General features: G+C 35.6%; 1 protein-coding gene across 3 annotated transcripts in view; it reads left to right on the top strand.

Annotated features, from left to right (window-relative positions):
* The window catches only part of LOC141454897 (suppressor of lurcher protein 1-like), a 434339-nt gene that overhangs the window by 167235 nt on the left and 239464 nt on the right, over window positions 1–27640 (top strand). For all 3 annotated transcript variants that reach the window (XM_074129590.1, XM_074129592.1, XM_074129591.1), the window contains exon 3: window positions 20127–20307. In XM_074129590.1, coding sequence (XP_073985691.1) covers window positions 20127–20307 — 181 coding nt within the window. The remainder of the gene's footprint in view (window positions 1–20126; window positions 20308–27640) is intronic.

Consider the following 27640-nt stretch of genomic DNA (forward strand, 5'->3'; position numbering starts at 1 on the left):
TGTGGGGATTAAATATAAACTTAGCAAAATCGAAAGTCGTAGTGTTCCGAAATGGTGGTAAACTTTCTAGATTTGAAAAGTGGTATTTAGAGGGGCGACAAATCGATATTGTAAATTCTTATAAATACCTTGGTATGACCATCTCCTCAAAAGTATCTCTTAGCGAGCATTTTCTAGAAAGAATTAGTCATGCAAAATTTGGGCTGAACACTACTTGGCATAACTTAATGATGAAAAAGGATATTCCCTACTCCACCAAGTTAGAAGTATTTCATTCTGTTTCTCGTTCAGTAGTCAGCTATGGGTCTCAAGTCTGGGGATTTGAGCCTTACGACTGTTTAGAAAAATTTAGAAGATACTTTATAAAAAAATTATTATCACTTCCCCGGTATACCCCAAATTATATAGTAGACTTTGAAACCGGGATTGAATCTATATATTCTTATACTTTGAAGCTTCACTTCAAGTATATACTAAAAGTTTTAGAAATGCCCTCCACTCGTCTACCCCACATTATGTGTAATGAGACTATTAAAAGGAATATATACTGGTATAAAAAATGGGGGGAGTTGGGTGCAGCACATTTACCTTTGTCAAATATCCCATCATTGCGGCAAAAATTACAAAGTTTGAGGCAAGATCTAATAAAAGCTCAAAAAGAAGAAGCCTTAAATAATTGTATACAATCAAGGTATGAATTGTACGGTAAGCTTTGTTCTGTCGGGGACGGCACTATATATTTGAATGATGATAGTGATTTATATTCAATGAGATGGATTTGTAAGGCTAGAACTGAATCCCTAAATCTGAATTTTAAACATTGGAAACGAGACAATACAGTTAGATGTTCCCTCTGTAACTCTAACGAAAAAGAGGATACATTTCACTTCATTGGGGTGTGTACCGTTCTATCTGAATGGAGGGTCAAATGGTTAAAAAAGAAAAAATTGACTAAGGAAGAGGTTTTTAATTTGTTAAATGGTGGAAACTGGTCAAATCTCGTTATGTTCTTAAGGCAAGCCAGTTATTACAGAAATGAATTAATAAATGAATTTAATTGGTAAAGGGCATAGGAGGATTATTTTATTTTATGATTTTATTTTATGAAGTTAAATTTTGAGCCATTTTTTATTTCGGGTGTTCTTTTGTTTTTGTCTTTTTTGTTTTTATCTTCTTAGAAAGGGTGTATGTTTATTTATTTTATTTTCACTTTTTACTGAAATATTGTTTGTTTATTTACAATTATCTTTTCGAGGGCGTAAAAAGTAGGTAATTTTTGTTATTAGAAAAATTAGAAAAAAATAGGGAAGAAGAGAAAAAGAAACTGTTAATTTATCATTATTATTTAGAATGCGTTACACATTTATCATTTAATTTAAGTTTATTAATTAATTGTTTATTGTATTTTATATGTTTATTTATTTAAAAACACTTTCTGTAAAATACAGACTTGACAGACGGATTTTATCCATTGTCTATGTGCATAGATGTGAATAGAAGTTTGATTTATTTTCTTTTTTTTATTTTTTGTATTATTTTTGTTTTAATTTTTCTTTGGTTGTAATTTTGTATGCACAAAATAAATAAATAATAATAAATAATAGCAAATTTAAAGACGTAAAAAAAAAAAAAACAGTAAATACTTAAATAAGTTCCCAGTATAATTAATTCTTAAGGATGTTGTTTATTAAAGACAGGAAGAAATGTGGCATTTAAGGATTTATTAACAGAAAGGAAGTAGCGTCACGAATTACGTTATACAAACTAACGTACAAACAAAAACTGACAGAATGAAATGAAACATTGTTTAGTTACTTAGAAAATTCAATTTAGAGACATGGCGATAATAGTAGGACACAATAGCAATAAATATCCTTCTGGTTTCAATTCAAACAGGCAGTGGCTCTGTTCTTAATATTTGAACTGTTCCAAAAAAACAATGCTTCTTTTGTTTACGTATTTCCTCTTATTCCAGGAAATTAGATTATTCTGTTTTATAAATAAAAATCTAACTTATATTTCTTGAAATCTAAATTAATGGTGGGAATTATAGGTAAATGTTCATGTCCAAACTTGTTTCAAGGTCACCTGAGTAAGAAAAAGTAGTTTTTACAAAATATGGATGCGTTCTACTCTGTTTTTTTTTTTTAAATTATTATTATCTCGTATTGGTTTAATTTAAATTTTCTTATCTTTGGCCAGAGGTGAATCAACAAAATATTGTAATAATAATAAGTGGAAAGATTAAGTACTTTGCTCAGGGTTATACTGGAAACCAACGTGGAGATCGTGGGTTCGAATCCAGCTGCTATGCCTTAGATTTTTCTCTTTCTAGAAGCAGGTGTTGGATAGTGTTGTCTGTAACGAGAGGATATTGTCCAGAGGCTGGCAGTGCACTGGAATAAGCTAAGGGCGCCAATAACTTCAGATGTTGGCGCGTCTTAAACCAAAACCGAAACCAAAAATTTTGTATTAAAACAGATAAAAGAATACAAATTGATGACTAACTCATGGCAACCACAACCTGCTGGAGTTCACTGCATTTACGGTTTTTTATTAATCGTTCATTTAATTATACTTAAAGCATTTATTGTGTTAATAAGCGAACAACACTAGAAGTGGAGAAGTTAACCCAGTGGTGAAACTTCCAACAACGTTTCGCATAACTATGGACTTCTCGGTCATCAGAGAAGAGATAGTGAGCCCATTGTCTTTTAAGACTTCTTTGAAGTGTTTTATCTGTAAGAAAAAAGAGTTCTGGAAGAAAGATGTTTGTAACAGAAGATGGTTGGGCGGAAGATGCAATTTCCAGCATCTTATGCGGACGATAGGAATGTTTTGTTAAGTCGGTGTGAATGTGCTAGACTGGTGATGTAGAGCTATAGAATTTAGGATTTTGCAAGGCTATGTGGAGATCCTTTGGAGATATGAGCGTTTGATTTGAACTGTCCACAGTTTCGATGGCATAGTCTCTGGAACAGGTTTTAATACACTTACGTCGTTTGCTTCCTAGAGTGGATTTTGTTCTGTTGTCTGGTAAGTCTTTTCAGTTCTGATTTAGTTCTGTTCTCTTAAGTCTGAGTCTAAGGATTCCACAAGTAAGTCTTCTGTCGAGATATAGCCCAAGGAAATATTAAACCTAAAAATGAAGCGGAAGTCATATTGAGCGGAAGTCGTGGTATCTGGTTTTTCCATGTAAAAGCTAAATTTAAAGGAACTGCCATTACGTAAATTGTGATAATAGGAAGTTGCGTGAGTATCGATACTGTCACCATTCGATTATTCGTGACTTCCTGACGGATCACAAAATAAAAAATGTCTCTCCTGCATCTCCTTTCAAAATGATAAAATTCAATTATAAAACCCTATTTTAAGACGCACACAATTTTTCGAGAGAAAATTGTAAAAATATTTATATCAAAAGCGGAAGTCTGCTAATAAACGCTTTTCATATTAACAATTATGAGCTAATTTTTTTAAACTGGAATATTAACACCCCCCCTCCTACATTAAAAGGGATGTTAACTGAAGTAATTAACTGAAGGGCTAATTGGGTTTTTAAAGTGGGCATTATATTGATTTTTTATAATTAGAAAATTCAAAAGGCTATTAAAATATGACCGTCTAGTAACCCTATTATCTCTTCAACAATAAACTTACAGTTAAAAAACAGTTAATTATTAGGAAGGTTGATTAAACGCCAAAAGGTATATACGCACACAAAATCAACAAATAACCAACATTTCATTCATATTTCATACTTCGTAAATTTCAACCCTATAGAAACGTTTCTAATAGCATGTTTTAATTGAAATCCCATAATAATTGATATCATTTAATTAATTTTACTGCAATAAATGTTTATTAATATTGTTTAAAATTGTTTTTAATTTTACGCCATAAATGTTTATTAAAATTGTTATTAATTTTACACAATAAATGTTTATTAATATTGTTTAAAATTGTTATTAATTTTACACAATAAATGTTTATTAATATTGTTTAAAATTGTTATTAATTTTACACAATAAATGTTTATTAATATTGTTTAAAATTGTTATTAATTTTACACAATAAATGTTTATTAATATTGTTTAAAATTGTTATTAATTTTACACAATAAATGTTTATTAATATTGTTTAAAATTGTTATTAATTTTACACAATAAATGTTTATTAATATTGTTTAAAATTGTTATTAATTTTACGCAATAAATGTTTATTAATATTGTTTAAAATTGTTATTAATTTTACGCAATAAATGTTTATTAATATTGTTTAAAATTGTTATTAATTTTACGCAATAAATGTTTATTAATATTGTTTAAAATTGTTATTAATTTTACACAGTAAATGTTTATTAATACTGTTTAGAATTAATTAGAATGAAATTATTATTCTTAATACTTTTTTTGGCAAAGATCCAAGTGCAAATTTAGTACAGCTGTAGGAGATAAAAATTACCTTTTTAAATTAATTATTTGATTAAATTTATTGGTACCAAACTTAATTAAAATTTTAGGTTGTGTAAGGGATGATCTAGTAATCAAGGTTAATAATTAATCTAAGTTAATTATTATTAAGTGTATATTAAGTGTATAATAAGGGCATATTAAGGGCATATTAAGTATATTATAATTAATTAATTTCGTAATTATCGAAGTGCTTTTGCCTAACATATTGTTTGTAGATTGTAGAGATTGCATTAGAAGGGCGGTTCCACCAAAAAGGGGAAGGAACGCAGGCAATCCAAAATGGTTCCCATTGTTCCCCGCCCACCCTTTATCTCATAAGAGACACTGGGGCTTCAAAGATCAATGGGGCTAAAGATTGCCGGATAGCAGAACAACGAACTAATAAAGTAGCATGGCGACTCAATCGCCCAGTGCACTGGTACAAACCTAGAAATTTCTGGTAAAGATTACCAGATGCCACAATCTCCGGTAGGGAAACATTTAACTTCCCGAAGACGAGAAATCTAGTTTTACAGAATAAACTGGACACACCTCTACAAAAGTGCCACACGGTCTCATTGGTCCTACCACAGCCAGCGCAAATTGGCGACTGGGTAAGGCCGCATTTGAAAAGATGGTACGCTAAATTCGCATGTCCACTCAACCAACCTGAACCAAACTATAGCCGTAGACAGGCCAAAAACCTTCCTTAGCCAGACGGCAGTCAGCTCGGGATCTCCACCGTTTCCAGATGTTCCTTCAAAATTCCACTGCTCCACCTCTGTTCTACAACGTCTGAGGAGTCATTGTTATCATCGCAGCTCCTTCCTTTGCTGTTCCGTCAGCAAGTTCGTTATCCGGAATCCCGGAATGACCCGTGGGACCCAAGCAACCGAAATAGTATTCAAAGCTCCCTAACAAATTGAGAGCAGCATGGCCAAGAATTGACCGAAATTTGGTTCCTTACTAGGCCAGAGCAGCATTAAATTGCAGCCTGGCTATCCCGTGAAGAACCTAATATCAGTATCGGCAAATCCCTTCCAGCGGAGTAAGGTAGCTGCCATCTCAATGGCGGACAACTCCGTCTGAAAAACAGATGCACAATTACCAAGATCAAGGCAGGTGCGTTCTAATCTGAGCCCAAACTAGGGATCCCAGATGCAGAGACATATTGTTTAATCTTGTTCTTCCCACAACGTAATATTTTTAATTTTTTTTTAAAGACAAATTATTTTCATTTTAAAACCTCTTTTTCTTTTTTGGGAATTTTAAATTATCATCCTCAGTGTGTAACGTTAAATTTTATGGCACAATAATTGTGATTTAACTGGGAAATTGGGTCTTAAAACTTATGGTCCTCTGAACTGAGGCTGGTAGGCCTTTCAAGACTTTAATTACATCTTTCAACAAGGTAATTTAATTGTAAATTTCATTCAAATTTACTATACTCGTTGAATTATTGATTAGGAAATTAGTCAATTTTGTAAATAAATGTACAAAACTTGGTTTGATTACATTTGAGGTTCATGAATTTTTGCATACATTAAGGTTAATTAATTTTTTGCAATATTTTAAACTGTTCTGAGAATGTGATACCGTAACTATAGTAATTTTTTTTTTTTAATTGTATATATTTATTTATTTACAACCTGTATACATATAACATACATCCAGTAAATGTGTTCATCATTTTGTTAGGCACAGATTGTAGGCTGAATCCTGGACGATCCAACGCCACAATCGGGAAGGCATGCTGAGAGGGGCCCAGCCAATGCTGGAACTCTCTAGAGGTTGGAAGGAAGTTTAGGAAATTGGTAAAAGGTCGCCGGGGCCAACGTCGTTTCAGGCGTCGTGGAAAACTATCGGGATGGGTTGTTGTGGATAAGGCTTGTGCTGTGGGATTAGGATGTATGGTTAGGCTTTAACCATAGTAATAATTTCGTAGTTATTAATGTACTTTTATCATGACTAATTCTGTGACTTGGTGCAAGAAGTGCCAATGTCAGATTTTTGGTAAAAATGAGTAAAAAATCTGTTTTGATATTATTAGTCATCAGAATATTTCTGGCAAGGAGTGCCAAAGTCAAGGAGTTCAAAGTAGTAACTGAGTTACTAAAACTCAGTAAGTGCCAATGTCAAAATGTAGCATCAGTATTTCCTCCCCTCCAGGTAAACCAAACAGGATGTACACTCGAAATCCTTTTTTTGACATTGGCACTTCTTGCACCAAGCCACAGAATTGTTTGAAATATCTCGAAAACCAAAAAGAAAACTATATTTATAGTTTATATATTAATTGTTTCCCCAGAAAGGGGGACCTTCATCAACTATGGTCCCTCATCCGGTAATACCTCTTTCTAAGAATACCTCTTCCACTATTTTCAAAAAAAATTTCCGGAAATGGCTGCAACCATTTTCTTGAAAACTTCGTATACACATTTACCTAATGTTGTTCTATAACTTTTATTTGAAAATCGCCCCCTCTTCAATTAGAAATGTTCTGGTAGGTTTCCCTCTAAAATAGAATTTCATTATAATGTACGGTTCCGTGTTTTCTATGTAATGTTCAGGAAAAGTTCAATGTTTTGCTGGAATTCCATGACCAGTAGTGCTGCACTCCAGAATAGTTTTCCATTTTCCTTACATCTTTTCTTGACTCCCAAAATTTCTCCCTAAATTCCAAATTTGCCGTATTTAAATGTTGATCTGTAATCATTATTTGAATAATTTAGCCTTTAACGATCATGATGCAGCAGGTTTTTTTTTTTTTAGATTAATGGAGATTTGATGCCTTTTATCTCTTTTTGTTGTGATGCGTAGTTTTTACAATTTGGATGCTGTAAGAATTAAATACGTTTTTAAATTCGGAAATTCGAAATCAACATTGTTAACTAAGGCCCTAGAATATTATTTATAATAAGAGAAAATGATTTAGTTCCTTTAAATATCCTTTAGAAGACTTGATTTTAGTATGATCCTGAAGGAGCTGTAACATCCTGCTTTTTTCTGTGACGAAATCATTTCCTTCAAGTGAACAAATCAAATATTTTGTATCCAGTTATCTATTTAGTTTCAAAGTTTCTGAGTTAACATTTTGTTTTGGTTTTACTGCAGAAAATGTCATATTGCAGTTTTGCGGATCAAGTTTATGAGCGGGCGACCTAAATACAATAATGTATACATTCTAATAGTGTTGCAGTCAGAATTTCAAATCTGTATATCATGCCATGTATTGCGGTTGTATAGTCTTTGACTCATGTTTAAATCGTATGTATAATGCAACTGCAGTATATGTATAATGATGACATTTTGATAATAATCCTTCGACTACCCTCACCATCTCAATGGTACTTGCGACATTTAATGACGTAATTGTAAGTTATTCAATGGCTTGTTACAGTAGAATTTACATACAACGGAAACTGTATTTACCTACATTTTATGTAAATACTAATTTCATCCGGCCTGTTAAGCTATCCAATATTGTTGTACTGGTTTTGATTCCCGGTCTTAGGCTTTGGATTTTATTTAATGGTTAATATGGGAAATGTATAGTAAAGTATGTTAGGCGGTTATAGGCTAGACCAGCAAAGCTAAGATGTATTGCGGCACTAGTCTATATTCCCAATGGTTAATATGAGAGAATTTATAGTAAAGCATGTTAAGCGGTTATAGGCAAGACCCGCAATGCTAAGATGTATTGCGGTACTAGTCTATATTCCCAATGGTTAATATGAGAAATTTATAGTAAAGTGTGTTAGGCGGTTGTAGGCTAGACCCGCAAAGCTAAGATGTATTGCGGTACTAGTCTATATTCCCAATGGTTAATATGAGAAATTTATAGTAAAGTGTGTTTTAGGCTAGACCCGCAAAGCTAAGATGTATTGCGGTACTAGTCTATATTCCCAATGGTTAATATGAGAAATATATAGTAAAGTATGTTTTAGGCTAGACCCGCAAAGCTAAGATGTATTGCGGTACTAGTCTATATTCCCAATGGTTAATATGAGAAATATATAGTAAAGTATGTTTTAGGCTAGACCCGCAAAGCTAAGATGTATTGCGGTACTAGTCTATATTCCCAATGGTTAATATGAGAAATATATAGTAAAGTATGTTTTAGGCTAGACCCGCAAAGCTAAGATATATTGCGGTACTAGTCTATATTCCCAATGGTTAATTTGAGAAATTTATAGTAAAGTATGTTAGGCGGTTATAGGCTAGACCCGCAATGCTACTACCATAACAATCATTCATACTTTCATTTAGTAATCACTGAAAATAGACTTTAAAGTGGAATGAATAGGAAAAATTGGTTTTCTTGAATCCTTAACTGGTAGGAGCAGCCTCAGGGATTGATTTTTCGTTTTCCTTTTTTCTTCTTCATGTGATTTTCTGTGTTGACCAATGTTTGCTGTTTCCGCCGCCCCTCTCCCCCAACAAATAACTTGCTTAGTTTCCTGTGAGTTCATTACTGTTCACTCAGATTTTTTGGCAATGTCTAGGGGGGGGGATATTTATGTTGGACGACTCGTCTGTAGGGTTAGTTAAGAGAACTAGAAGGACAATGTGTAAAAGTCAATATTATAGTAGCCCTTAGGTACTACTAGTTCCCCTGGTTACCTGGTAACCGGCTCCCATCTTGATGGATTAACTGTGCCCTTCAGGGGGCCAACTATTGTAATAATGATTAATAGCATGTAATAAGTCATGATTATTATTGGCTACAATTTAATCATTGTAAGATTACATCATACACCCCACGTCTTGTCTTGCTTTTACCCACCCCCCTCTACTGCATCATTTGATTAACCTATTAATATGCATTGTATAATTAATGTATTGTATTAAATTAACACGATTATTCTGTCAATTACAAAATGTTAACATGTAAATAAGAAGGGTTATTATTATATTGCAGAGGACAGGGTTTTTTTTTGTAATTTGCATTACAGCTCAGTACTGTAATTTAAGAGCTTCTTTATTTTTTTAAACTTAGAATTCCAGGTTAGCGAGGAATCGGTCAAAATATCATCTGTACATAATTATTGCTGTGTTTTTTTTAAAATTTACTAATCATTTGGTTCTCATGATATTTAGTTCATAAGGGTTTTTCGTTTTTCCGGCTTTTTGTATTAAAAGAAAATTTCCCAATATCTATTTTATTGTCAGAATTGAACATTGTAATTACTCTATTGTATCTATCCCATTGTCATTACCAAAATTCCCTTGTAAGTCCCGCTAAATCTGTATACAGGGTGTTTATTTTAATACGGCTCAAATGCATTTCATGCTTAAACGGTTAATCTGAGCGAAAAATGGTAGAGGAAAAATTTGTTGCCCGTCACCTCTAGTTTCAGAATATGTGACTTGATTTTAGATTTCTGCCCGCATACGCGGCTGACGCGCGACCAAAAGTGAGGGTGTGCTGTTGACCCCCATTTTCGTATACACAGTTTTAAAGAGTATAAAAATTAATGAAAGAAACCGGAAACTGCAATTCGATATCTTTAAAATTAAAGGTGCCAGGCCATTTCAAAATCTGGATATTTCTAAATCATATTTCAATTTTTTAACTTGTTATCAAAGAGAAAGAAGAGCACGCGATAGGTCATTTTTATGTATTTTTTCATCCCCTTTCTATTGAAAATATTGCCAAGGCAGTAAAGCTAGTATTTTTCTTAATATCGGGAAATAAGTCGTTTTCCGAGTGATTTTACTAAGAAAAATCAAATGTTAAGAGCTTTAGATGTTCTCAAGTATATCCAAAATGGCTAAAAATTAATTTTACATCTGTTACAAACAAAAAAGTTTAATAATTATTTGGTAATTTTGGGAGAGTTTCGTTTAATTACCAATAAAATTGGAAACCTCCTGCCACATATTTAAGTGATCAATATCTTTCATGTAAAGGATCAAACTTATTCCTTAATTTATCAAATAACGAACTTTATTCAACTTGTGAAGCATGTACTGTGCCTTCAAAGGTGCCTCCTCAGATACAGAGAGCAGTTGATAACCTCCAGGCTAACCTAGCTTGCGAGCCAGAGGAGTTTTAAGAGCAAGACGAAAGAAAGGATTTTCGTTTAACGAGTTTAGATCTGTGTGTTATTCTTTAGTTAATTAAAGAAAAATATGCCAAATAATGTGAATAAATCACAGATTTTCTTGAACTACTCAATAAACTTTTGGAATTAACAGGTTGTGAAGAGCTTCAGAAAAAAAGGTTGGCAAGAAGACGAGTTTGTTTTTTTATTTGGACTGACCCTCGCCAATCTTGAATCCTTAGTTTAACAATTTACGGTCACGAAACCTATATATTCAGCTTCTTTATTGATGGTTTAATAGCAGTTTATACTTTATTTTATTTTTAACCGGAAATAAAGAGCAACAAGGACGAACAAACCCACAGGAAGCATGCAATCTTGGCCAAGTGAAGCTACAGGATGTTCATACAATAAGAGAAAGCTCGGTCGGGTATAATAATCACTCGACTGTCTCTAACTGAAAAAGAGATACAACGTCATTGTCAAAGTTCCTGTTAACTTTGAATATTGTCGAATGTTTGGTACTTCTTCCGGTGAGGTGTAAGAGAATGTTAAAAAAGGGTTGCTTAGCAACTAACAATAACAAAAACCAAAAAAAAATGGATATTAAATATTAAACAGCTGATTATATAAACAAAAATTGGTGACAAAAAAAAACATTCTTATGTGAGATTTTGAATAAAATTAATTGTTGAATTTGTTTGTCAAACAGCGGGGGGGGGGGTGCATTGAAAGTGGGTCTATTGTTGTTCAGAGAGTTCATTCACTCGAGCATGCTGAACGTCCGCATTAAGGCAAAAGTATTCACGCTATGACCATATGAACGTGGGATCTGAATGGCCGTGATGGAGAGTAACAGTGCCCCGAAGGGGTGGCGAATAAGAGAGAGGAGAAGATGATAACTGGTTAGTCTGGGAGATTGCGGTGGGATTGGGGTCGACTGTGTAGGATGCTGGGAAAGGCACAGTTGATATTTTCCTGGCATAGCCGCATTTGCATTTATGCCAATTCTGGCAGAGTAATGTAAAAGCACAACTTTTAAAGGAGTGGGCTATGTGTTCCCAGGAATGGGGGATGTTCCCCTGTTTCCATTCTGGGCTTGTAGATCATCAAGCACTCCGTCCACTTCCCGCTAAGCAGAGCTAAAACATGGCATTATTACTGGAGAAGGCGTTGACTCCCATTTTTAAAGAGTAGATAACCTCCTCATTCACACTTGCTGCAGCGATCTCTCCCAGTTCTGGACGTCAGCATCTGTCATCTTCAGACCCTCCTCCGTCCTTAATTCCATTTTAAAATCACTTTATCTTCAGCCAAAGAGAAATATAGTTCACTTTATTAACTTCTTCACTTTTTCTCAGTTAAGCACGACCTTTTCTTTTTTTATACAAAGTCCTGGTGTCCTGGATCATTGTTATAGACCAGGGGTCGGCAACCCGCGGCTTGCGAGCCGCATGCGGCTCTTTTATCCAAATTTTGTGGCTCTTCAGCCAGCCCAAAATATATTGTATATTACAATTTTATTGAAAGAAATGAAATTTTCATTTATTAAAGATATTATTTCAAAAAGAATTTTAAATGTGATAGATTTGAAAGTGAATAGAATTATATTAAAATACAGTACGTAATATATAGGACTGCCGCCATTTTCATTCGAACACAGGTTTAGTTATTATTTATTTACTTTGCAATATGTGAAAATAAATATATAAAACAATTAAATGTTATTGAATATCATATAATAATAAATTGTGAATCCAAATGATCTACAGAGTTGTTCACACTACCATCCTTGCCATGGGATGCTGTGGGTAAGATTAATTAAAATTATTTCAGGAGAAATGGCTCTCCACTGGAAATAGGTGGCCGACCCCTGTTATAGACGATTCTCTACTTACTCTTACCCCACTAGCGAGAGAAGCCACTGTAATCGTGCAGATTTTGAGCTTTCACAAATTTGGGTGTGTCCCCCCCCCTCCCTGAACTCAAAAACTAAAAAAAAAAATTCCCTAAAAGCTCAAATTTAAGATTACGTTTGGGTGTTGTTGATGGGGATGGGGTAGCGGAAATAGTTAACCGGAAACACCACTTTACTTAAATCGATTTTTTACCAATTTTTAGAATTTTTATTTTTTTAAAAACGTCGACATCGATTTTTTTTAAACTTTGCGTACAACTTGATCTACAACTTTTATTAGAAACGTTTTCCCCAGGAAGTGGTTAGGCTTTCCTCCAAGTGCCGTTTGCGAAAAATTTCACTATCTTACCATCTTTATAATATTATTGAGGATTAAAATAAGGGACTAAATTTCTAAACTGACTGGAACTTTCAGTTTTTCGATTATCTTTGAACGTTGCGTACTAATTCCATATCTTGATCTACAACTTTTATTAGAAACGTTTTCCCCAGGAAGTGGCCAGGCTTTACTTCAAGTGCCATTTGCGTAAATTTCACTATCTTACCATCTTTATAATATTATTGAAGATTAAAATAAGGAACTAAATTTCTAATCTGACCGGAACTTACAGTATTTTCTAGTTAATTGCCTTTTTTTGAGGGGGGAAATATTTTGCTCGGAAAATTCGATCTAAAGTGCCATTTTTTGGGGGGGGGGGGTAATCTACAGTCAAATCTTTTGGAGGGCTAAATGTGTTGCCGGAAACCCTAAATACGAAAAATTACCAGGAGCTGAAAGTTTGTATTTTGTTTGCGTTTCACCAGGACATCCGGCTGTAACTCAACGAACAAAATCGTACAACCGGAAATATGTTCAAAATTTGTAATATAAAAAAAAAACGTAATGGTTAGAACGTCATTGATCTGTCAATGACGTAAGTGATATGCCGACAGAGAAAAGAGAATTTCCCGTGAGCTGGTTCACACCAGATTTGGTTTAATTATTGTTAATTTTGGGAAAAAGAAAATTGAATTTGATTGAATCATTAAATTGGAAAAGAGTGAGCGAACGGACCGGATACACAGTTGCTTTTATGTTCTGTTTACATCATTCATCATGATTGGCTGTATCAAACACGAATCAGTTTATTAGCTACTGTGTGAACCCAAATGATAGATTGAGTCTCCCCCTGTATGTGGAGAGGGGGGCTGGGGTTTCCCTCCCTTTCATTTACCGCTCGGATATTCGGCTTTATTCGATCCATCAAAGCACCACACCAAACCAGAACTCTTTTTTTCTCCCCCACCAACATTTTATACAGGAGAAGCGAGTAGATGTTAGACGGTGCGAGTATCAAAAGATGAAGGCAGTTTCCGCTTAGTTCTAAGCTGGAAAAAAAAAAAACAGGCATTATGGCGCAGATTCTGGTAATTTATTTCCATTTCAAAAAGAAAATGAATTTTTCTTTATGAAAATTATTCATATAAAAGTTACACCATTTTCACTTTTACTTAATACTCTACTAAGATCTTTTGTGATGATGCTGATTTTCCTCCGTGAATATCAATTTTGAGGTCTCCTGGTGTTCTAAGAAAGAAAAACCAGTGGTTTTTTCACAAATTTGTCTCCGCATGTGTGAGCGGAAAATGGCAATGGGTTCCGTTTTGATGCTTAGTATCCGGTAATTCGTGGAAAACATCAGCGCAGTTTTCTGCATCAATTTTCCGGCAACAGAGACTTTCTTTATACTTGATATATTGTTTGGAAACTCGTAGAACTTTTATTTGAAAGATTTTCCTGGGAAAATACAGTTTGACAATGGTGGGGGGGTTAAACTTTCCTCTGAAATCTCATTTAAAGTCATTTTTCCAAATAGCCCGTAGAGTATCCTACGGATTTTCCATGTGCTCCTCCTTCACGTGGCTCCTTCCTCTCTATGGCTCCTACATTCCTGTGGCTCCTTCCTGCCTATGGCTCCTACATTCCTGTGGCTCCTTCCTGCCTATGGCTCCTACATTCCTGTGGCTCCTTCCTCCCTGTGGCTCCTACATTCAACTACTCCTATCAACCAGCATTCTGATCTGGTGGCTTAATATTACGTCTTATACAAGCTATATCTTTGAACTTTTATCGTGTATTTTCTTTTTGAAACGCTTTTGCAGTCCCATAACAAGTTCTCTTCGATCTATTACTTCTTATTCCTGTGGCTCCTTCCTCCCTATGGCTCCTACATTCCTGTGGCTCCTTCCTCTCTATGGCTCCTACATTGCTGTGGCTCCTTCCTCCCTATGGCTCCTACATTCCTGTGGCTCCTTCCTCCCTGTGGCTCCTACATTCCTGTGGCTCCTTCCTCTCTATGGCTCCTACATTCCTGTGGCTCCTTCCTGCCTATGGCTCCTACATTCCTGTGGCTCCTTCCTCCCTGTGGCTCCTACATTCCTGTGGCTCCTTCCTCCCTGTGGCTCCTACATTCCTGTGGCTCCTTCCTCCCTGTGGCTCCTACATTCCTTAGGCTCCTTTCTCCACGTGGTCTGAAAATTCTCGTCTGTACTTTTTCCATTCAAATATATTTAATTTATTTTCATCTTTTTTCTTTACTTATCAACCAGCATTCTGATCTGGTGGCTATTACGTCTTATACAAGCTATATCTTTGAACTTTTATCGTGTATTTTCTTTTTGAAACGCTTTTGCAGTCCCATAACAAGTTCTCTTCGATCTATTACTTCTTATTTCGTTTACTATCTACTTTTTTCGAAGAAGCAGTCCATTGCCTCGAAAGGCACACCATTTCTACGAGAATCAGCTGTCATGTATTTTGTTTTTCCGGAGTTCTAATTATTAAAATGTTCAAATTTAAAACAAAGATAAGCCACTTTTTCTTGGGAAATTTTGAAATTCCATAAGTTACCAAATTCATTGAGTTAATTTGATTAATAAACAAAATCCAAAAATTTCAATGAAATCATTGTGGCAGTGCTTCTACGACTCGTACATTCAAAGGAAAGAGATTTAGCAGAATTAAACTTTATTCAAAACGGTTTGATATTTCCAATTAGTGAAAGGTAAATCCAATTAAAATAGGAAATAATATACACAGCCCTTAGTTTTGATTGGTTAAATGATCTCTCGGATGAATTTGTAGTAATATGTCGCCAAAAGCGGAAGTATAGAATTTAATTGTACGAATAAATTCAAAATTTTAATAAATTCCTGGTATTGTACGAGTATTTGATTGGAATATTATGTAATTCCTTTTATGGTCCAAATTAGGTTTTTACCGGATGGGAATATATTCGTATATGTTTGGAGATTACCAGAATTCGTAAAAAATCTGGCGTTTTCAATTTCAATTTTGCTGCGTACGAGGGTCGTTTGAAAAGTCCGTGCAAAAATAAAAACTACTTAATTTTTTGGGGTAAACCTTTTTCATTTTTCAACATAGTCTCCTTTTAGGCTTATACACTTCGTCCAACGCTGCTCTAGTTTGTTGATCTCTTCCGAATAATAGGATTTGTCCAAGTCTGAAAAATAGCCATTCGTTTCTGCAATCACCTCCTCGTTTGAATAAAATCTTTTTCCCGCCAGCCATTTCTTCATATTGGGGAACAAATAGTAGTCCGAGGGAGCCAAGTCTGGAGAATAGGGGGGATGTGAAACGAGTTGGAACCCTATTTCCATTAATTTTGCGACCACAACTGCTGAGGTGTGAGCTGGTGCGTTGTCGTGATGGAAAAGGACTTTTTTGTGGGCCAATCGTGGGCGTTTTTCTTGCAGCTCGATTTTCAAACGGTCCAATAACGATGAATAATATGCACCTGTAATAGTTTTACCCTTTTCCAGATAGTCGATGAGGATTATTCCTTGCGAATCCCAAAAGACAGTCGCCATAATCTTCGCCTGGCGAAGGAACGGTCTTCGCCTTTTTTGGCGCAGATTCCCCCTTGGTAACCCATTGTTTAGATTGTTCTTTGGTCTCAGGAGTGTAGTGATGTATCCATGTTTCATCCACAGTGACGAAACGACGCTTAAAGTCCTGCGGATTCTTCTGGAACAGCTGCAAACCGTCCTTGCAACACTTCACACGATTTCGTTTTTGGTCAAGCGTGAGCAATCGCGGCACCCATCTTGCGGATAGCTTTGTCATGGTCCAAATGTTGATGCAAAATATTATGTACCCGTTCATTCGAGATAACAATCTCACGCACCTTCACTCTTCTGTCATCCATCACCATATCATGGATTTTATCAATGATTTCTGGAGTAGTAACCTCAACAGGGCGTCCAGAACGTTCAGCGTCACTTGTGCCCATATGGCCACTCCGAAAATTTTGAAACCACTTATAAACTGTTCTAATCGAAGGTGCAGAGTCACCATAATGTTTATCAAGCTTCTCTTTTAGTCTCCTGAGGCGTTTTGCCTTTCATAAAGTAGTGTTTAATCAACACACGAAATTCTTTTTCGTCCATTTTTTGAAAATCACTCGACTTCCTCGATTCAAACGAATGCCAAACACAAAGAAATAGACCGATCTGGCTGAAACTTGGTGTGTTTTCTTCCAAGAGATGCTACTAGCTAATCATAAACTCGATACGCGCCAGTAGTGCTATCTCTCTGACTTTGCACGGACTTTTCAAACGACCCTCGTATTTGGGAATGCCGGAAAGAGGCATGCTTATCTTCCCTGAAGAACCATCTAAGCTTGGTGTGCAGTGAACAATTCTAACCACTAATAATGCTATAAAATATATAAATGAGTTACCAAAAATTTAATCGAAGTCCGTTTATGTTTTTTATTTTTATTTTGTCCTAAATGTCTGAACCGAGAATTCATCGACTGCATTACAAACTAAATTGTTTCCCCTCAACTTGCTGACAAAACCCAAAGTTGTCATTTTGGGCATAGTAGTAGAAATAATTGGATTAAAAAAGAAACGTACCTGGATTGCCCTCCAAAGGGACCTACTGCCAGAGACGTAGGGACAGCGTTGTCATTTCCGCCCTTTAACTCGCACCCAAAGGGCCTACACACACACACACGCCAAGGAAACAAAAACAACAACAACACCAAGACTACCACCAGAGACTAAAAAAGAAAGAAAGAAAAACTACTTCCCTGTTTACAATCGTTACAATCGGACCAGAGGAAAACGCCTGTAACGGATTTCTCCAGAGTATCATAGCTTTCAATAATAAATCCACCATTTTCTTGGTTAGTAAATGTTCAGTTTTCAATTTCCCCTGGTCTAAAAAGGGCGCCCGTGTGTGGTAATGTCGCCCAGTTTACATAGACTTCCGCTATTTTTACGTAAATATAGAAAAATAAGAGGGTGGTTTTTTTTTGTTCGTAAGAGTTGGTATTATTTCCCAGAGGGGTTTTATTTAGAGAGCCTGCTGGTTATTTATCCTGTTTTATTTACTCCCGCTACCCGAGGGAGCGAGGAGAGACTGCTGCAATAATGTTCAATTTTTCAAAATTGTATTTCTTGCTACGGAAATGTATGTATGTAGGTGCCATTTCTACCTAATTATGCAGTCTCATCACCTGTATAATATTACTAATGACTACTAATCCAGGAAAAACAAGGCGCCACGGTAGCCGAGAGGTTATAGGCTTGACCCGCAAAGCTAAGATGTATTGCGGTACTAGTCTATATTCCCAATGGTTTATATGAGAAATTTACAGTAAAGTATGTTAGGCGGTTATAGGCTAGACCCGCAAAGCTAAGATGTATTGCGGTACTAGTCTATATTCCCAATGGTTTATATGAGAAATTTATTGTAAAGTATGTTAGGCGGTTATAGGCTAGACCCGCAAAGCTAAGATGTATTGCGGTACTAGTCTATATTCCCAATGGTTAATATGAGAAATTTATTGTAAAGTATGTTAGGCGGTTATAGGCTAGACCCGCAAAGCTAAGATGTATTGCGGTACTAGTCTATATTCCCAATGGTTAATACGAGTAATTTATAGTAAAGTATGTCAGGCGGTTATAGGCTAGACCCGCAAAGCTAAGATGCATTGCGGTACTAGTCTATATTCCCAATGGCTAATAAAAGAAATTTACAGTAAAGTATGTTTGCTAGTCGCCTCCGTCCACGACACCTAATTGGTAGTTGGACGTAAGGCACGCCTGGAAAAATAGGCAATTACTTTACTCCAGGAAAAACAAAAGGTGAACACCCACACGCCTTTTTCTTCTTCAGTTCACGCACTTAGTTCCCCCCCCCCTATCTTTTTATTACAAATACGAAGTCTAAATGCTTGAGAAAATCACCTTATTTACGGTGTGAGTGGTTTAAGGCAAGTTTCTCAGCTCAAGGCCTTGAGTTCGATTCTCAATGAACGAATGTACATATCAATAAAAATAAAAGAACCTCAACTGATATTAAGGTGATGTCAAATCGGAAGCCCTCCTTAACAATGAAGCTTCCTTCTCCCCTCCCCCTTCTGATCAATTTACTGTGCTCTCATGTCCTTGTTACTGTTTAATGAAGAAGACCTTCTTCTGGATCAGTGAGAAATTCTTTTAAGTAAGAAAAATGGACGGAGAAAAATAAATGTATTATATTAATTTAGCTGGCAGTGAATTTGGTGTAGCAGAGGTGGGTGGGTTGGAAAAGCTACCTTGATAGCCTCCATTTTATTATCAAGAAAAGTGGAAACGATCATTAGCTATTGTGATTTATTACACTTTGTATTCTTCTCTTCCTTCTTTTTTAAACATGAAAAGTTCATTTTCTTCAATTTTCCACCTTTTGTCTCTCACCTCGGTAGGTTTTCTTTTCCCTTTACGTACACCCAAATGATAATAATTAAATATAATTCTATGGAATTTTCTTTTTGTTAATAATAATTATTTTATCTCACGTTTAAGTTCTTTTTTTTTTAATTGTTCTACTTATTTTATTTCAATTTTTGGTTTCACTTTATATTAAACGCAGCTGGTTCATCGCTTTGTGGACACCATTGTAACAGCTGTTATTTAGTTTTGGCAGTGTTAATCTTTAAGCACCATTATTGCTGCAAGGAGGGGTTGAAGAGCAAAAACTGGCACAGTATTGGTGGAGAGGATAATGGCGTCGTCAGCGAAGGTAACAGACTCAAAGGGCGAAGGTTAGCCTCAAAAAAAAAAAAAAATGCTGCCCTGTAAGTTCCGCTGGGAAATGTCCTAGCTTTTCTTCTCTACTCCGCGTACACACTAGATTTAACCTAGAAACACTCATTCCGACACACTGTTACCTGCGCTGACGACGCCATTATCCTCTCCACCAATACTGTGCCAGTTTTTACTCTTCAACCTCCTCCTTGCTGCAATAATGACGCTTAAGGATTAACACTGCCATAATTAATACACCAGACTTTACCCTAAAACGAGAAATATACTTACTCTCCTCTTTTTTTTTTTTTTTGCATAATATCCCACCAAGACCATGTGCCTTATCTTGGATCTTACAAAAGACTTGGAACCCCCTATAGGAGGCTTTAACGCGAGTAGAGAGGCTACTAACTTCTGGCCAGTATACTTGACAAACACTCTATAGACTGATTCTACAGAATAAACGTAGGTTTTTATCTAAAGCTGTAAGCAGCTCCTAAGGTAAAGAAAAAAAAAAACTAAGAGCCATCAGCTGGATTCGAACCTGTGATCTCCGCTTACAAATACTTAATATTAATTAACCTTTAAATTGATTTGTAATTTCCATTATTATTTTCTATGTTACAGGTTGTGAATGCTTGGTGTATTCGAGTACCTTTGGCAAAGAGTATGGTCGTTTCACCAGTCCAGATTTTCCAAAACCATATCCACCGAACATCGACTGCCTGCTATACACGTTTATCGCTGGATCGCAGGAAATCATCGAGATAGCGTTAACCGATTTTAATATCTACAAGGCGAACAAAGAGTAAGGAATATTTTTCATTAATTTTGAAGTTTTTTTTTTTAAATTGCGTCTCTACCGGAAGTGAGTTGCTACGAGTACGAAAAATTGTTTAAAAAAAATTTGACTACGTAAAAGTCAAATGAGTGTTCGTACCACAATTTTTTTGTTTATCATTGACAAAGAGACCAAAATTTTTGTAATAAAATTAATAATATCAGTAAATTACAGCAAATATTGTCACAAAAGGTGACAAATATCGCTTCAAAATTACGTAATAATTCTCTCAGTTATGTGCAGTAAATTTTCAATGCAGACAACACAGACAGGAAAGTGACGTAATAGAACCAACTCTGGAACCTGTCTCTGAATAATAATACCTACTTGCAGGTTTCTCCTGTTTGTGCGCGCGTCTGTATGACAGGAAACCATCTTCCTTCCGGACCTTGCACACTCTGTGCGCGCGTATGTGTACTCGATTGTCTTTACCATCTATCTATCTCTCTAGCAAACGCTTTTCTCAGAACGAACGGCCAAGCACAGCTTTCCAATTTGTGCGCCCCCCCCCTGTTAACAGGAGACGGACCACACATCCGAGCTTATTCCCAGTGGACCTGGACCAATCAACTAAAGCTTTGGTATATTCTGTTGAGCTTCTTTAGTTGTCCATTTCTCAGAGTACAAACCAGAATAGGCAAGATTGTTTTGCTTTTTTTCTTAAAATGAACTCGAATTCAACAAAAAACAAAACAATAGATAATAAGCCAATCAGATACCTTCATTTTTACATCTTTTTCCCCCACTTAAAAAAGAATTACGACGGATTTTCGTTTTAGAAGTACGTCACAGGAAATAAAACTTAACTCTTTTCCTTTCTTAACTTTTTTCTTTAATCTTTTAATGAATTTACAGCTGCAACAAGTAAAAGTGGTACATGATTAAAAAAATAACACGTGAAAATATCCGATTGAAGAAGGCACCCAGCAGTGTCACTCCATTATCTTGGACATAAATATGCACTTATGATGACAGTAGATCGCTGTGGCCATCTTCTCTTCAATCTTCTTGGAGGATCGCCCCTGGTATTGCAGAAGAAGATAGTTTTTCGATTAGAGGGTTATAGGATGAGCTGCTGTAGAGGAATGAAATTTGATAAAACGAGTTTTAGCAAGATCTTTAATGAAAGGGATTTTGAGATCATTATGGGTTGGTGAGGTTAGAAATATAGAATGAACCGTTAAGAAGTTTTCGTAGTATTTTTGATTGTAAAGTCTGAATGCGTAAAGAATTGGAACTTTTAGACGATCCCCATACTTCAATATAGAATGGGGCGTTAAGTAGTATTTTTGATTGTAAAATCAGAATGCGTAAGGGATTGGAACGTTTAGACGATCCCCATACTTCGATATAGAATGGAGCGTTAAGTAGTATTTTTGATTGTAAAGTCTGAATGCGAAAAGAATTGGAACTTTTAGACGATCCCCATACTTCAATATAGAATGGAGCGTTAAGTAGTATTTTTGATTGTAAAATCAGAATACGTAAGGGATTGGAACGTTTAGACGATCCCCATACTTCGATATAGAATGGAGCGTTAAGTAGTATTTTTGATTGTAGTCTGAATGCGTAAAGAATTGGAACGTTTAGACGATCCCCATACTTCGATGCCGTATGACCAAATAGGTCGCAGTAACAACAGGTATAAGAGTCTTTTGTTTTGTAGGTTAAGTTTCGAACGTTTGTCAAATAGTCTCACAAGAAGTTTTGCAGCTTTGGTTAGTTTCTTGACTTTTCAGTCTAGTATAGCGGTTCCATGTCAACCGTTTGCTTCTAGGTACAGTCCAAGGAAGCGTACTTTGTCCACAGTTGGTGCAGGAGTTTGGTTCAAGATGATGGGAGGTAGGATTTTCCGTCTTAGAGTAAATACTATATATTTTTGATTTCGTAACGTTAGTTTTGATTCGCCATTTGATAAGCCAGTCCTGTAAGTGGTTGATGTGTGTTTGTAGAGTTCGTGTAGCGATAAGAAGATCGGAATGAGGAGATAAAATTTGCAGTATCGTCAGCAAAGGTGGAAAGAATGGTATTCGGATGTTGAGATATATCCTGCTGTATATAAGGAGTAAAGAAACCTAAACTTAAAAAAATCAAAATTAGCCCTGTACAGGATGTCCTAGAGACTTCTCACATCGGTCCAAAATTAGCTAGCAAGCGTTCCACCCTGAAAAAAAAAAAAACCTGTCTTCTCTAATTACTAGGATCCTGCTTCCTCTTCTTGGCACGGAAACAACAGAGAGCAAGAAATAGGAGAGAGAACCTACTTCCGGCCAACCTTCTTCCCAAAAGTAGCAAAAAAAAAGGAAGTGAATTAAAAAAAATAATAATAATTTGTTAAACAAAATTCTTATTGTGAAATTACGATCATTATGCAGACGTCTTCCAAATTAATTACTTTTCGGATTAATTGCATGCTTTATACTTGATGCAGGCACGTGATTAAAGATGAAAATCTCATCAAGTGAACAGACAACACTAGTTAGTATGACGTGATATACCGCCATTTTGAATAACGTCTAATTCAATCTTACGACGTCAATCAAACGTCATAGTTAACCTAGTAATTTTCAGCTGATAAATATTTAAACAATTTCGTTTTTGTTTTTTTGAACAAAGAGAATAAAAAATGAAAGATGTGGATTGAACATTGAATGATTATAATACAGGAAGTCTACAAGACCAAATCACGTAAATTATGAAGTTAACCGTGATGTTAGTGTTCCTGCAGCACGCGGTCATTACCAATTCCCACGTTCCCTTTTTACCCCTGCGAGGAGCTCCCAGTAACTTCCCTGTTCATTCTCAAGCCCAGATGATTAAAATGTGAACCATGCACACGATTAGCTGCTCGCTAGTCTCAGTAGAAGGGTGGCCCCCCTCATCTAGAATCGCACTGGATGTATAGTTCACAAGCCTTAAAACTTGGGAGATCTGTAAAAATTTTATTTGAAAAAGGTGAAATTTTAGCTCGATTGTAGAGATAGATGTTCCCTATAATTTGTTTTACTGCGTTTCATTTCGAACTAAGGGAAGTCTCATTTTCGTTTCCTGTACAGGACCCCACCCTTCACCCATGTAGAGTGATCCCATTAGAGGCAACCTTAAGAAGTAGATTTATTTGAGCATTACTTACCTACGAGTATGTCGGATACCATCGGCTGTCCGGCGCCAAAAAACTTAATTATACCTTACTTACCTATTCATGACTCATTTCCTGCAAAGTTAAGCGCGTTAAGCGAGTAATAATTATTTATAAAATAGCGAACTAATTGGAGTTAATGTAAAAGCATGTTCTACAACTAACCCTTCGAAAAGTTAGCCTATTAATATGGAAGTAGATTTTAATTGGTTAAACCAAGAAGCAAGGATTTTGTTTGGCCCTACACACTGTGGAGTGGGGTGGGGGGCGGGGGTTCTGTATGTGTTTAAAAGGGTAGAGTTAGCTTTATGACATCCCAAGTAGAACACTACCGAAACACACTTCGCCATTGTTTGCTTAACTACACTAATACCTGCGGCTGAACACACCTGAGGCCTGTCTAGTTTCTGACAGGAACAGTTCGCCGGTTAATATCACCTGACCAGTCTCAATTCTAAACACCTGTACAACTACCATAAATTCACCTGTTCTTCTTTAAACTTTATCGATTAATGCTGTGAGTTTAATTAAAGAGAATTCAATACAAATCGAACAATGCTGAGACGAGAAATTGAGGGTCTTAATTTCAGCGAGATGCAACACACCAATACTTTAACTTGCTGTTACGGCTATACTACTGATCCAAAAAAGATGAAATTTAGCTCGATTGCAGAGATAGACGTTCCCTATAATTGAGCAGAATTTCATAAAAATCTGACAATTATGACGCGAGAAATTGAAGGTCAAAATTTCAGTCTGATGCATAACACCAAAATTTTAACTTGCTGTTACGGCTATACTACTGATCCAAAAAAGATGAAATTTAGCTCGATAATAGAGATAGATGTTCCCTATAATTGAGCAGAATTTCATAAATATCTGACAATTATGACGCGAGAAATTGAAGGTCAAAATTTCAGTCTGATGCATAACACCAAAATTTTAACTTGCTGTTACGGCTATACTACTGATCCAAAAAAGATGAAATTTAGCTCGATAATAGAGATAGATGTTCCCTATAATTGAGCAGGATTTCATAAAAATCTGACAATTATGACGCGAGAAATTGAAGGTCAAAATTTCAGTCTGATGCATAACACCAAAATTTTAACTTGCTGTTACGGCTATACTACTGATCCAAAAAAGATGAAATTTAGCTCGATAATAGAGATAGACGTTCCCTATAATTGAGCAGAATTTCATAAAAATCTGACAATTATGACGCGAGAAATTGAAGGTCAAAATTTCAGTCTGATGCATAACACCAAAATTTTAACTTGCTGTTACGGCTATACTACTGATCCAAAAAAGATGAAATTTAGCTCGATTGTAGAGATAGATGTTCCCTATAATTGAGCAGAATTTCATAAAAATCTGACAATTGTGAGGAAAAGAAATTGAGGTTCAAAATCTTTAACTTGCTTTTCCGCTTATATTTCTTCTCCCAATATCTAAACTTTTTTGTTTTTCTTTGATGAGTTACGACATGAAAATGATACTGTTTGAATTAGAATCACAATTTTGAATGCGTTTTTATAAAGCAATATATAAGAATAGTTTAGAAAATTCAATTTTAATTTAATCTTGAACACAAACGCACCCTGGGAAAACTCTGAACTTTAAGCAGCTTTTCTTTTTATTGATGGCCATAAAACTGCTGGAAAAAATATTTCCATTTTTTTATCGTAAAAAAAAATTGGTCTTAGTGATGTGAGCGAAATATGATCAGGAAATTGCATTTGAGAATTCTATATTTATTATAAATTTAATGATCTGATTTTAAACGCAAGTTTTATTGCCGGAAATGGGTGTTTTGAGATTTATTGAGTGGAAAATATCCACCATTGAGTAATTATCTGAGTAGATATAGTAATAGTAGAACAAATAAACTGGGTTACGTGTCACTTTTGGTTATATTCAGTTAGCCGGAAGTTATATTGTATTAAATTGTTTTTTTTTGGGGGGGGGGAATCTTTGAAAATTTAAAAATTTCTTTTCAGAAGTGGTAGGTTTCGCAGAAGGTTATATTGTTTAATTTTTGGCACATTTAAATAGTTTAAACAATATTGTCTATTATTTAGTATTTGCTGACTAAAGTTTTAATTCGTCATACACGATAAGGCGTAGTAGTTTGTTTGTGTATATGCTATTAATATTGACTTGAAGCAAGTTTCCTGCATTCTATGGAAGGTAACTTTGTGTATGAGGTTTACTTAAACAGTTAATTCGTGCATACATTTCCTGTGCTTCTGGAAGAGGATGTTTGAATAATATTATCGCCAAGTTTGAAAATAGCAAACAGGAAATTGGATTAGGTGGTTTAAAAATTCTCTTTATACTAAGAATTTCCTCAATGAAAAATTGTATGTTCTTTTTGGCTGTTAAGTAACTAGTAAAATATTAAGGTGATGTCAAATGTGAGTGCAAAATAACAGGAAAAGTTAACTTGACAATAACTTTTGGTGAAAGTGAATTTGGTTAATATGAAGTGGGATTTTTCATTGGCCTTTTCACGATTTTGCACAAAAATTTTTCTTTAACCATTGTTTCCGCTACTACCTTCAACTAAGTCCCCTGATTTTCTTAGCATAGAGTAGCGTAGTTTTGAATTTCCTTTTAAAATTGCCAATAATAATGTGTGCAAATTTGCAAAGTAACCCAGTGGCTGATCGATTCATTGAAGATACTAGAGCTAGAAAGGTGGCTCTCCTAGAGATTCTCGATATTCAATATGAAGTGATTTCAGGAGGATTGATAATTTTTTTCTCCCTTCAGTTCTCTAAGATACTACGGCGGAAGAAGCTGTATTGTACCAGCTTCAATAATGTCCTGATTAAAGTAAAGTAAAGTAAATGGCTATTTTTTTTTCAGGCGGGCTTTACGTCCAACTACCAATAAGGTGTCGTGGACGGAGGCGACTAGCAAACATACTTTACTATAAATATCTCATATTAACCATTGGGAATATAGACTAGTACTGCAATACATCCTAGCTTTGCGGGTCTAGCCTATAACCGCCTAACATACTTTACTATAAATTTCTCTTATGAACTTTTAAATAAAATCCAAGGCCTAAGACCGGGAATCGAACCCAGTACCACAATGCATATTAGCTTTACAGGTCTCGCCTCTTAACCGCTCGGCTACCATGGCGCCTATCTGATTAATGTCTACGAGTTCCAGGATTTTACTCATTGGTCCCTTTTGCATCCAGCGGAAGTAAAGAAGATTTTTCTGCCTTAAGGGCCTAGAAATAGGCATTCTTCCTGATTTGGGTTAAGACCTGCCGTTTACGTTGTCCAGCGTAGGTTTATTGGGATGAACTTTGTATGACGCATATCATATGACGCTGAGAAGCTGCAAGAGACCCTAGTGGGAGATATCTCTCAGAACAGCCGCCATGTGTTCGCTACTTAGTCTAAGTATTTATTACCTTTTTCTAGTGCTGGATGTGTTCGACTTTTTCCCGATGCAGGCGTACCCACATTGACCAAAAAAGTTGGTTAGCCTAGCACTTCACACACACAAAAGCCAAAGAAAAGCTAACTATCGTAAGGCTTACTTTTTGAGCTGTACACTGTCGAATGCTTACTTCAAAAAAAAGAAAGAAAAAAAAAGAAAGCTTACTTCGAAAGCCTTAATCTCAACTTCAGCCTACTTTGTCTCGTTACTTCATTTCTCTTGCAAAGTGAACATTTCGCGGATATCTCTCAACAGTCTTCAGCATTGCTGATTAAAAAATATATATAGATAAAGTTGAACCCAATTGTTAAGAACTATTTGGGTTTATTTTCTACCCACTCATGGAAGCAGTTGGAAACAGAATCAACCTAAACCCCTCCAAAAAATAACCAATTGTTGGTAGTAGCAACTGTTTATCAACTTTAAAAAACTTCCCAACGTTGGCTAGTATTATTTTAGGGCTTTACCCAACATACTAGAACTCGGTTTTCCAGCACTGTGGCGGGAGGGGGTAGGGGCGGAGGTTTTTGAAGGGCTAAACATCCAAAGTGTGAGAAAACTCATTGGGGAAAAAAAACCATAGGTACTGGAGGAGGATAGACTGTGCACAATGAGTGAATCTTTCTGCCCTAGAATGTGTTGGGTTAGGGCTCATTGTGTTTGCACTGGTACTGTGTTAGTATTTCCACATTACTGATG

Source organism: Rhodnius prolixus, unplaced genomic scaffold (genome assembly GCF_049639745.1).
Source record: "Rhodnius prolixus isolate KJV_2025 unplaced genomic scaffold, Rpr scaffold_15, whole genome shotgun sequence".
NCBI lineage: Eukaryota > Metazoa > Arthropoda > Insecta > Hemiptera > Reduviidae > Rhodnius > Rhodnius prolixus.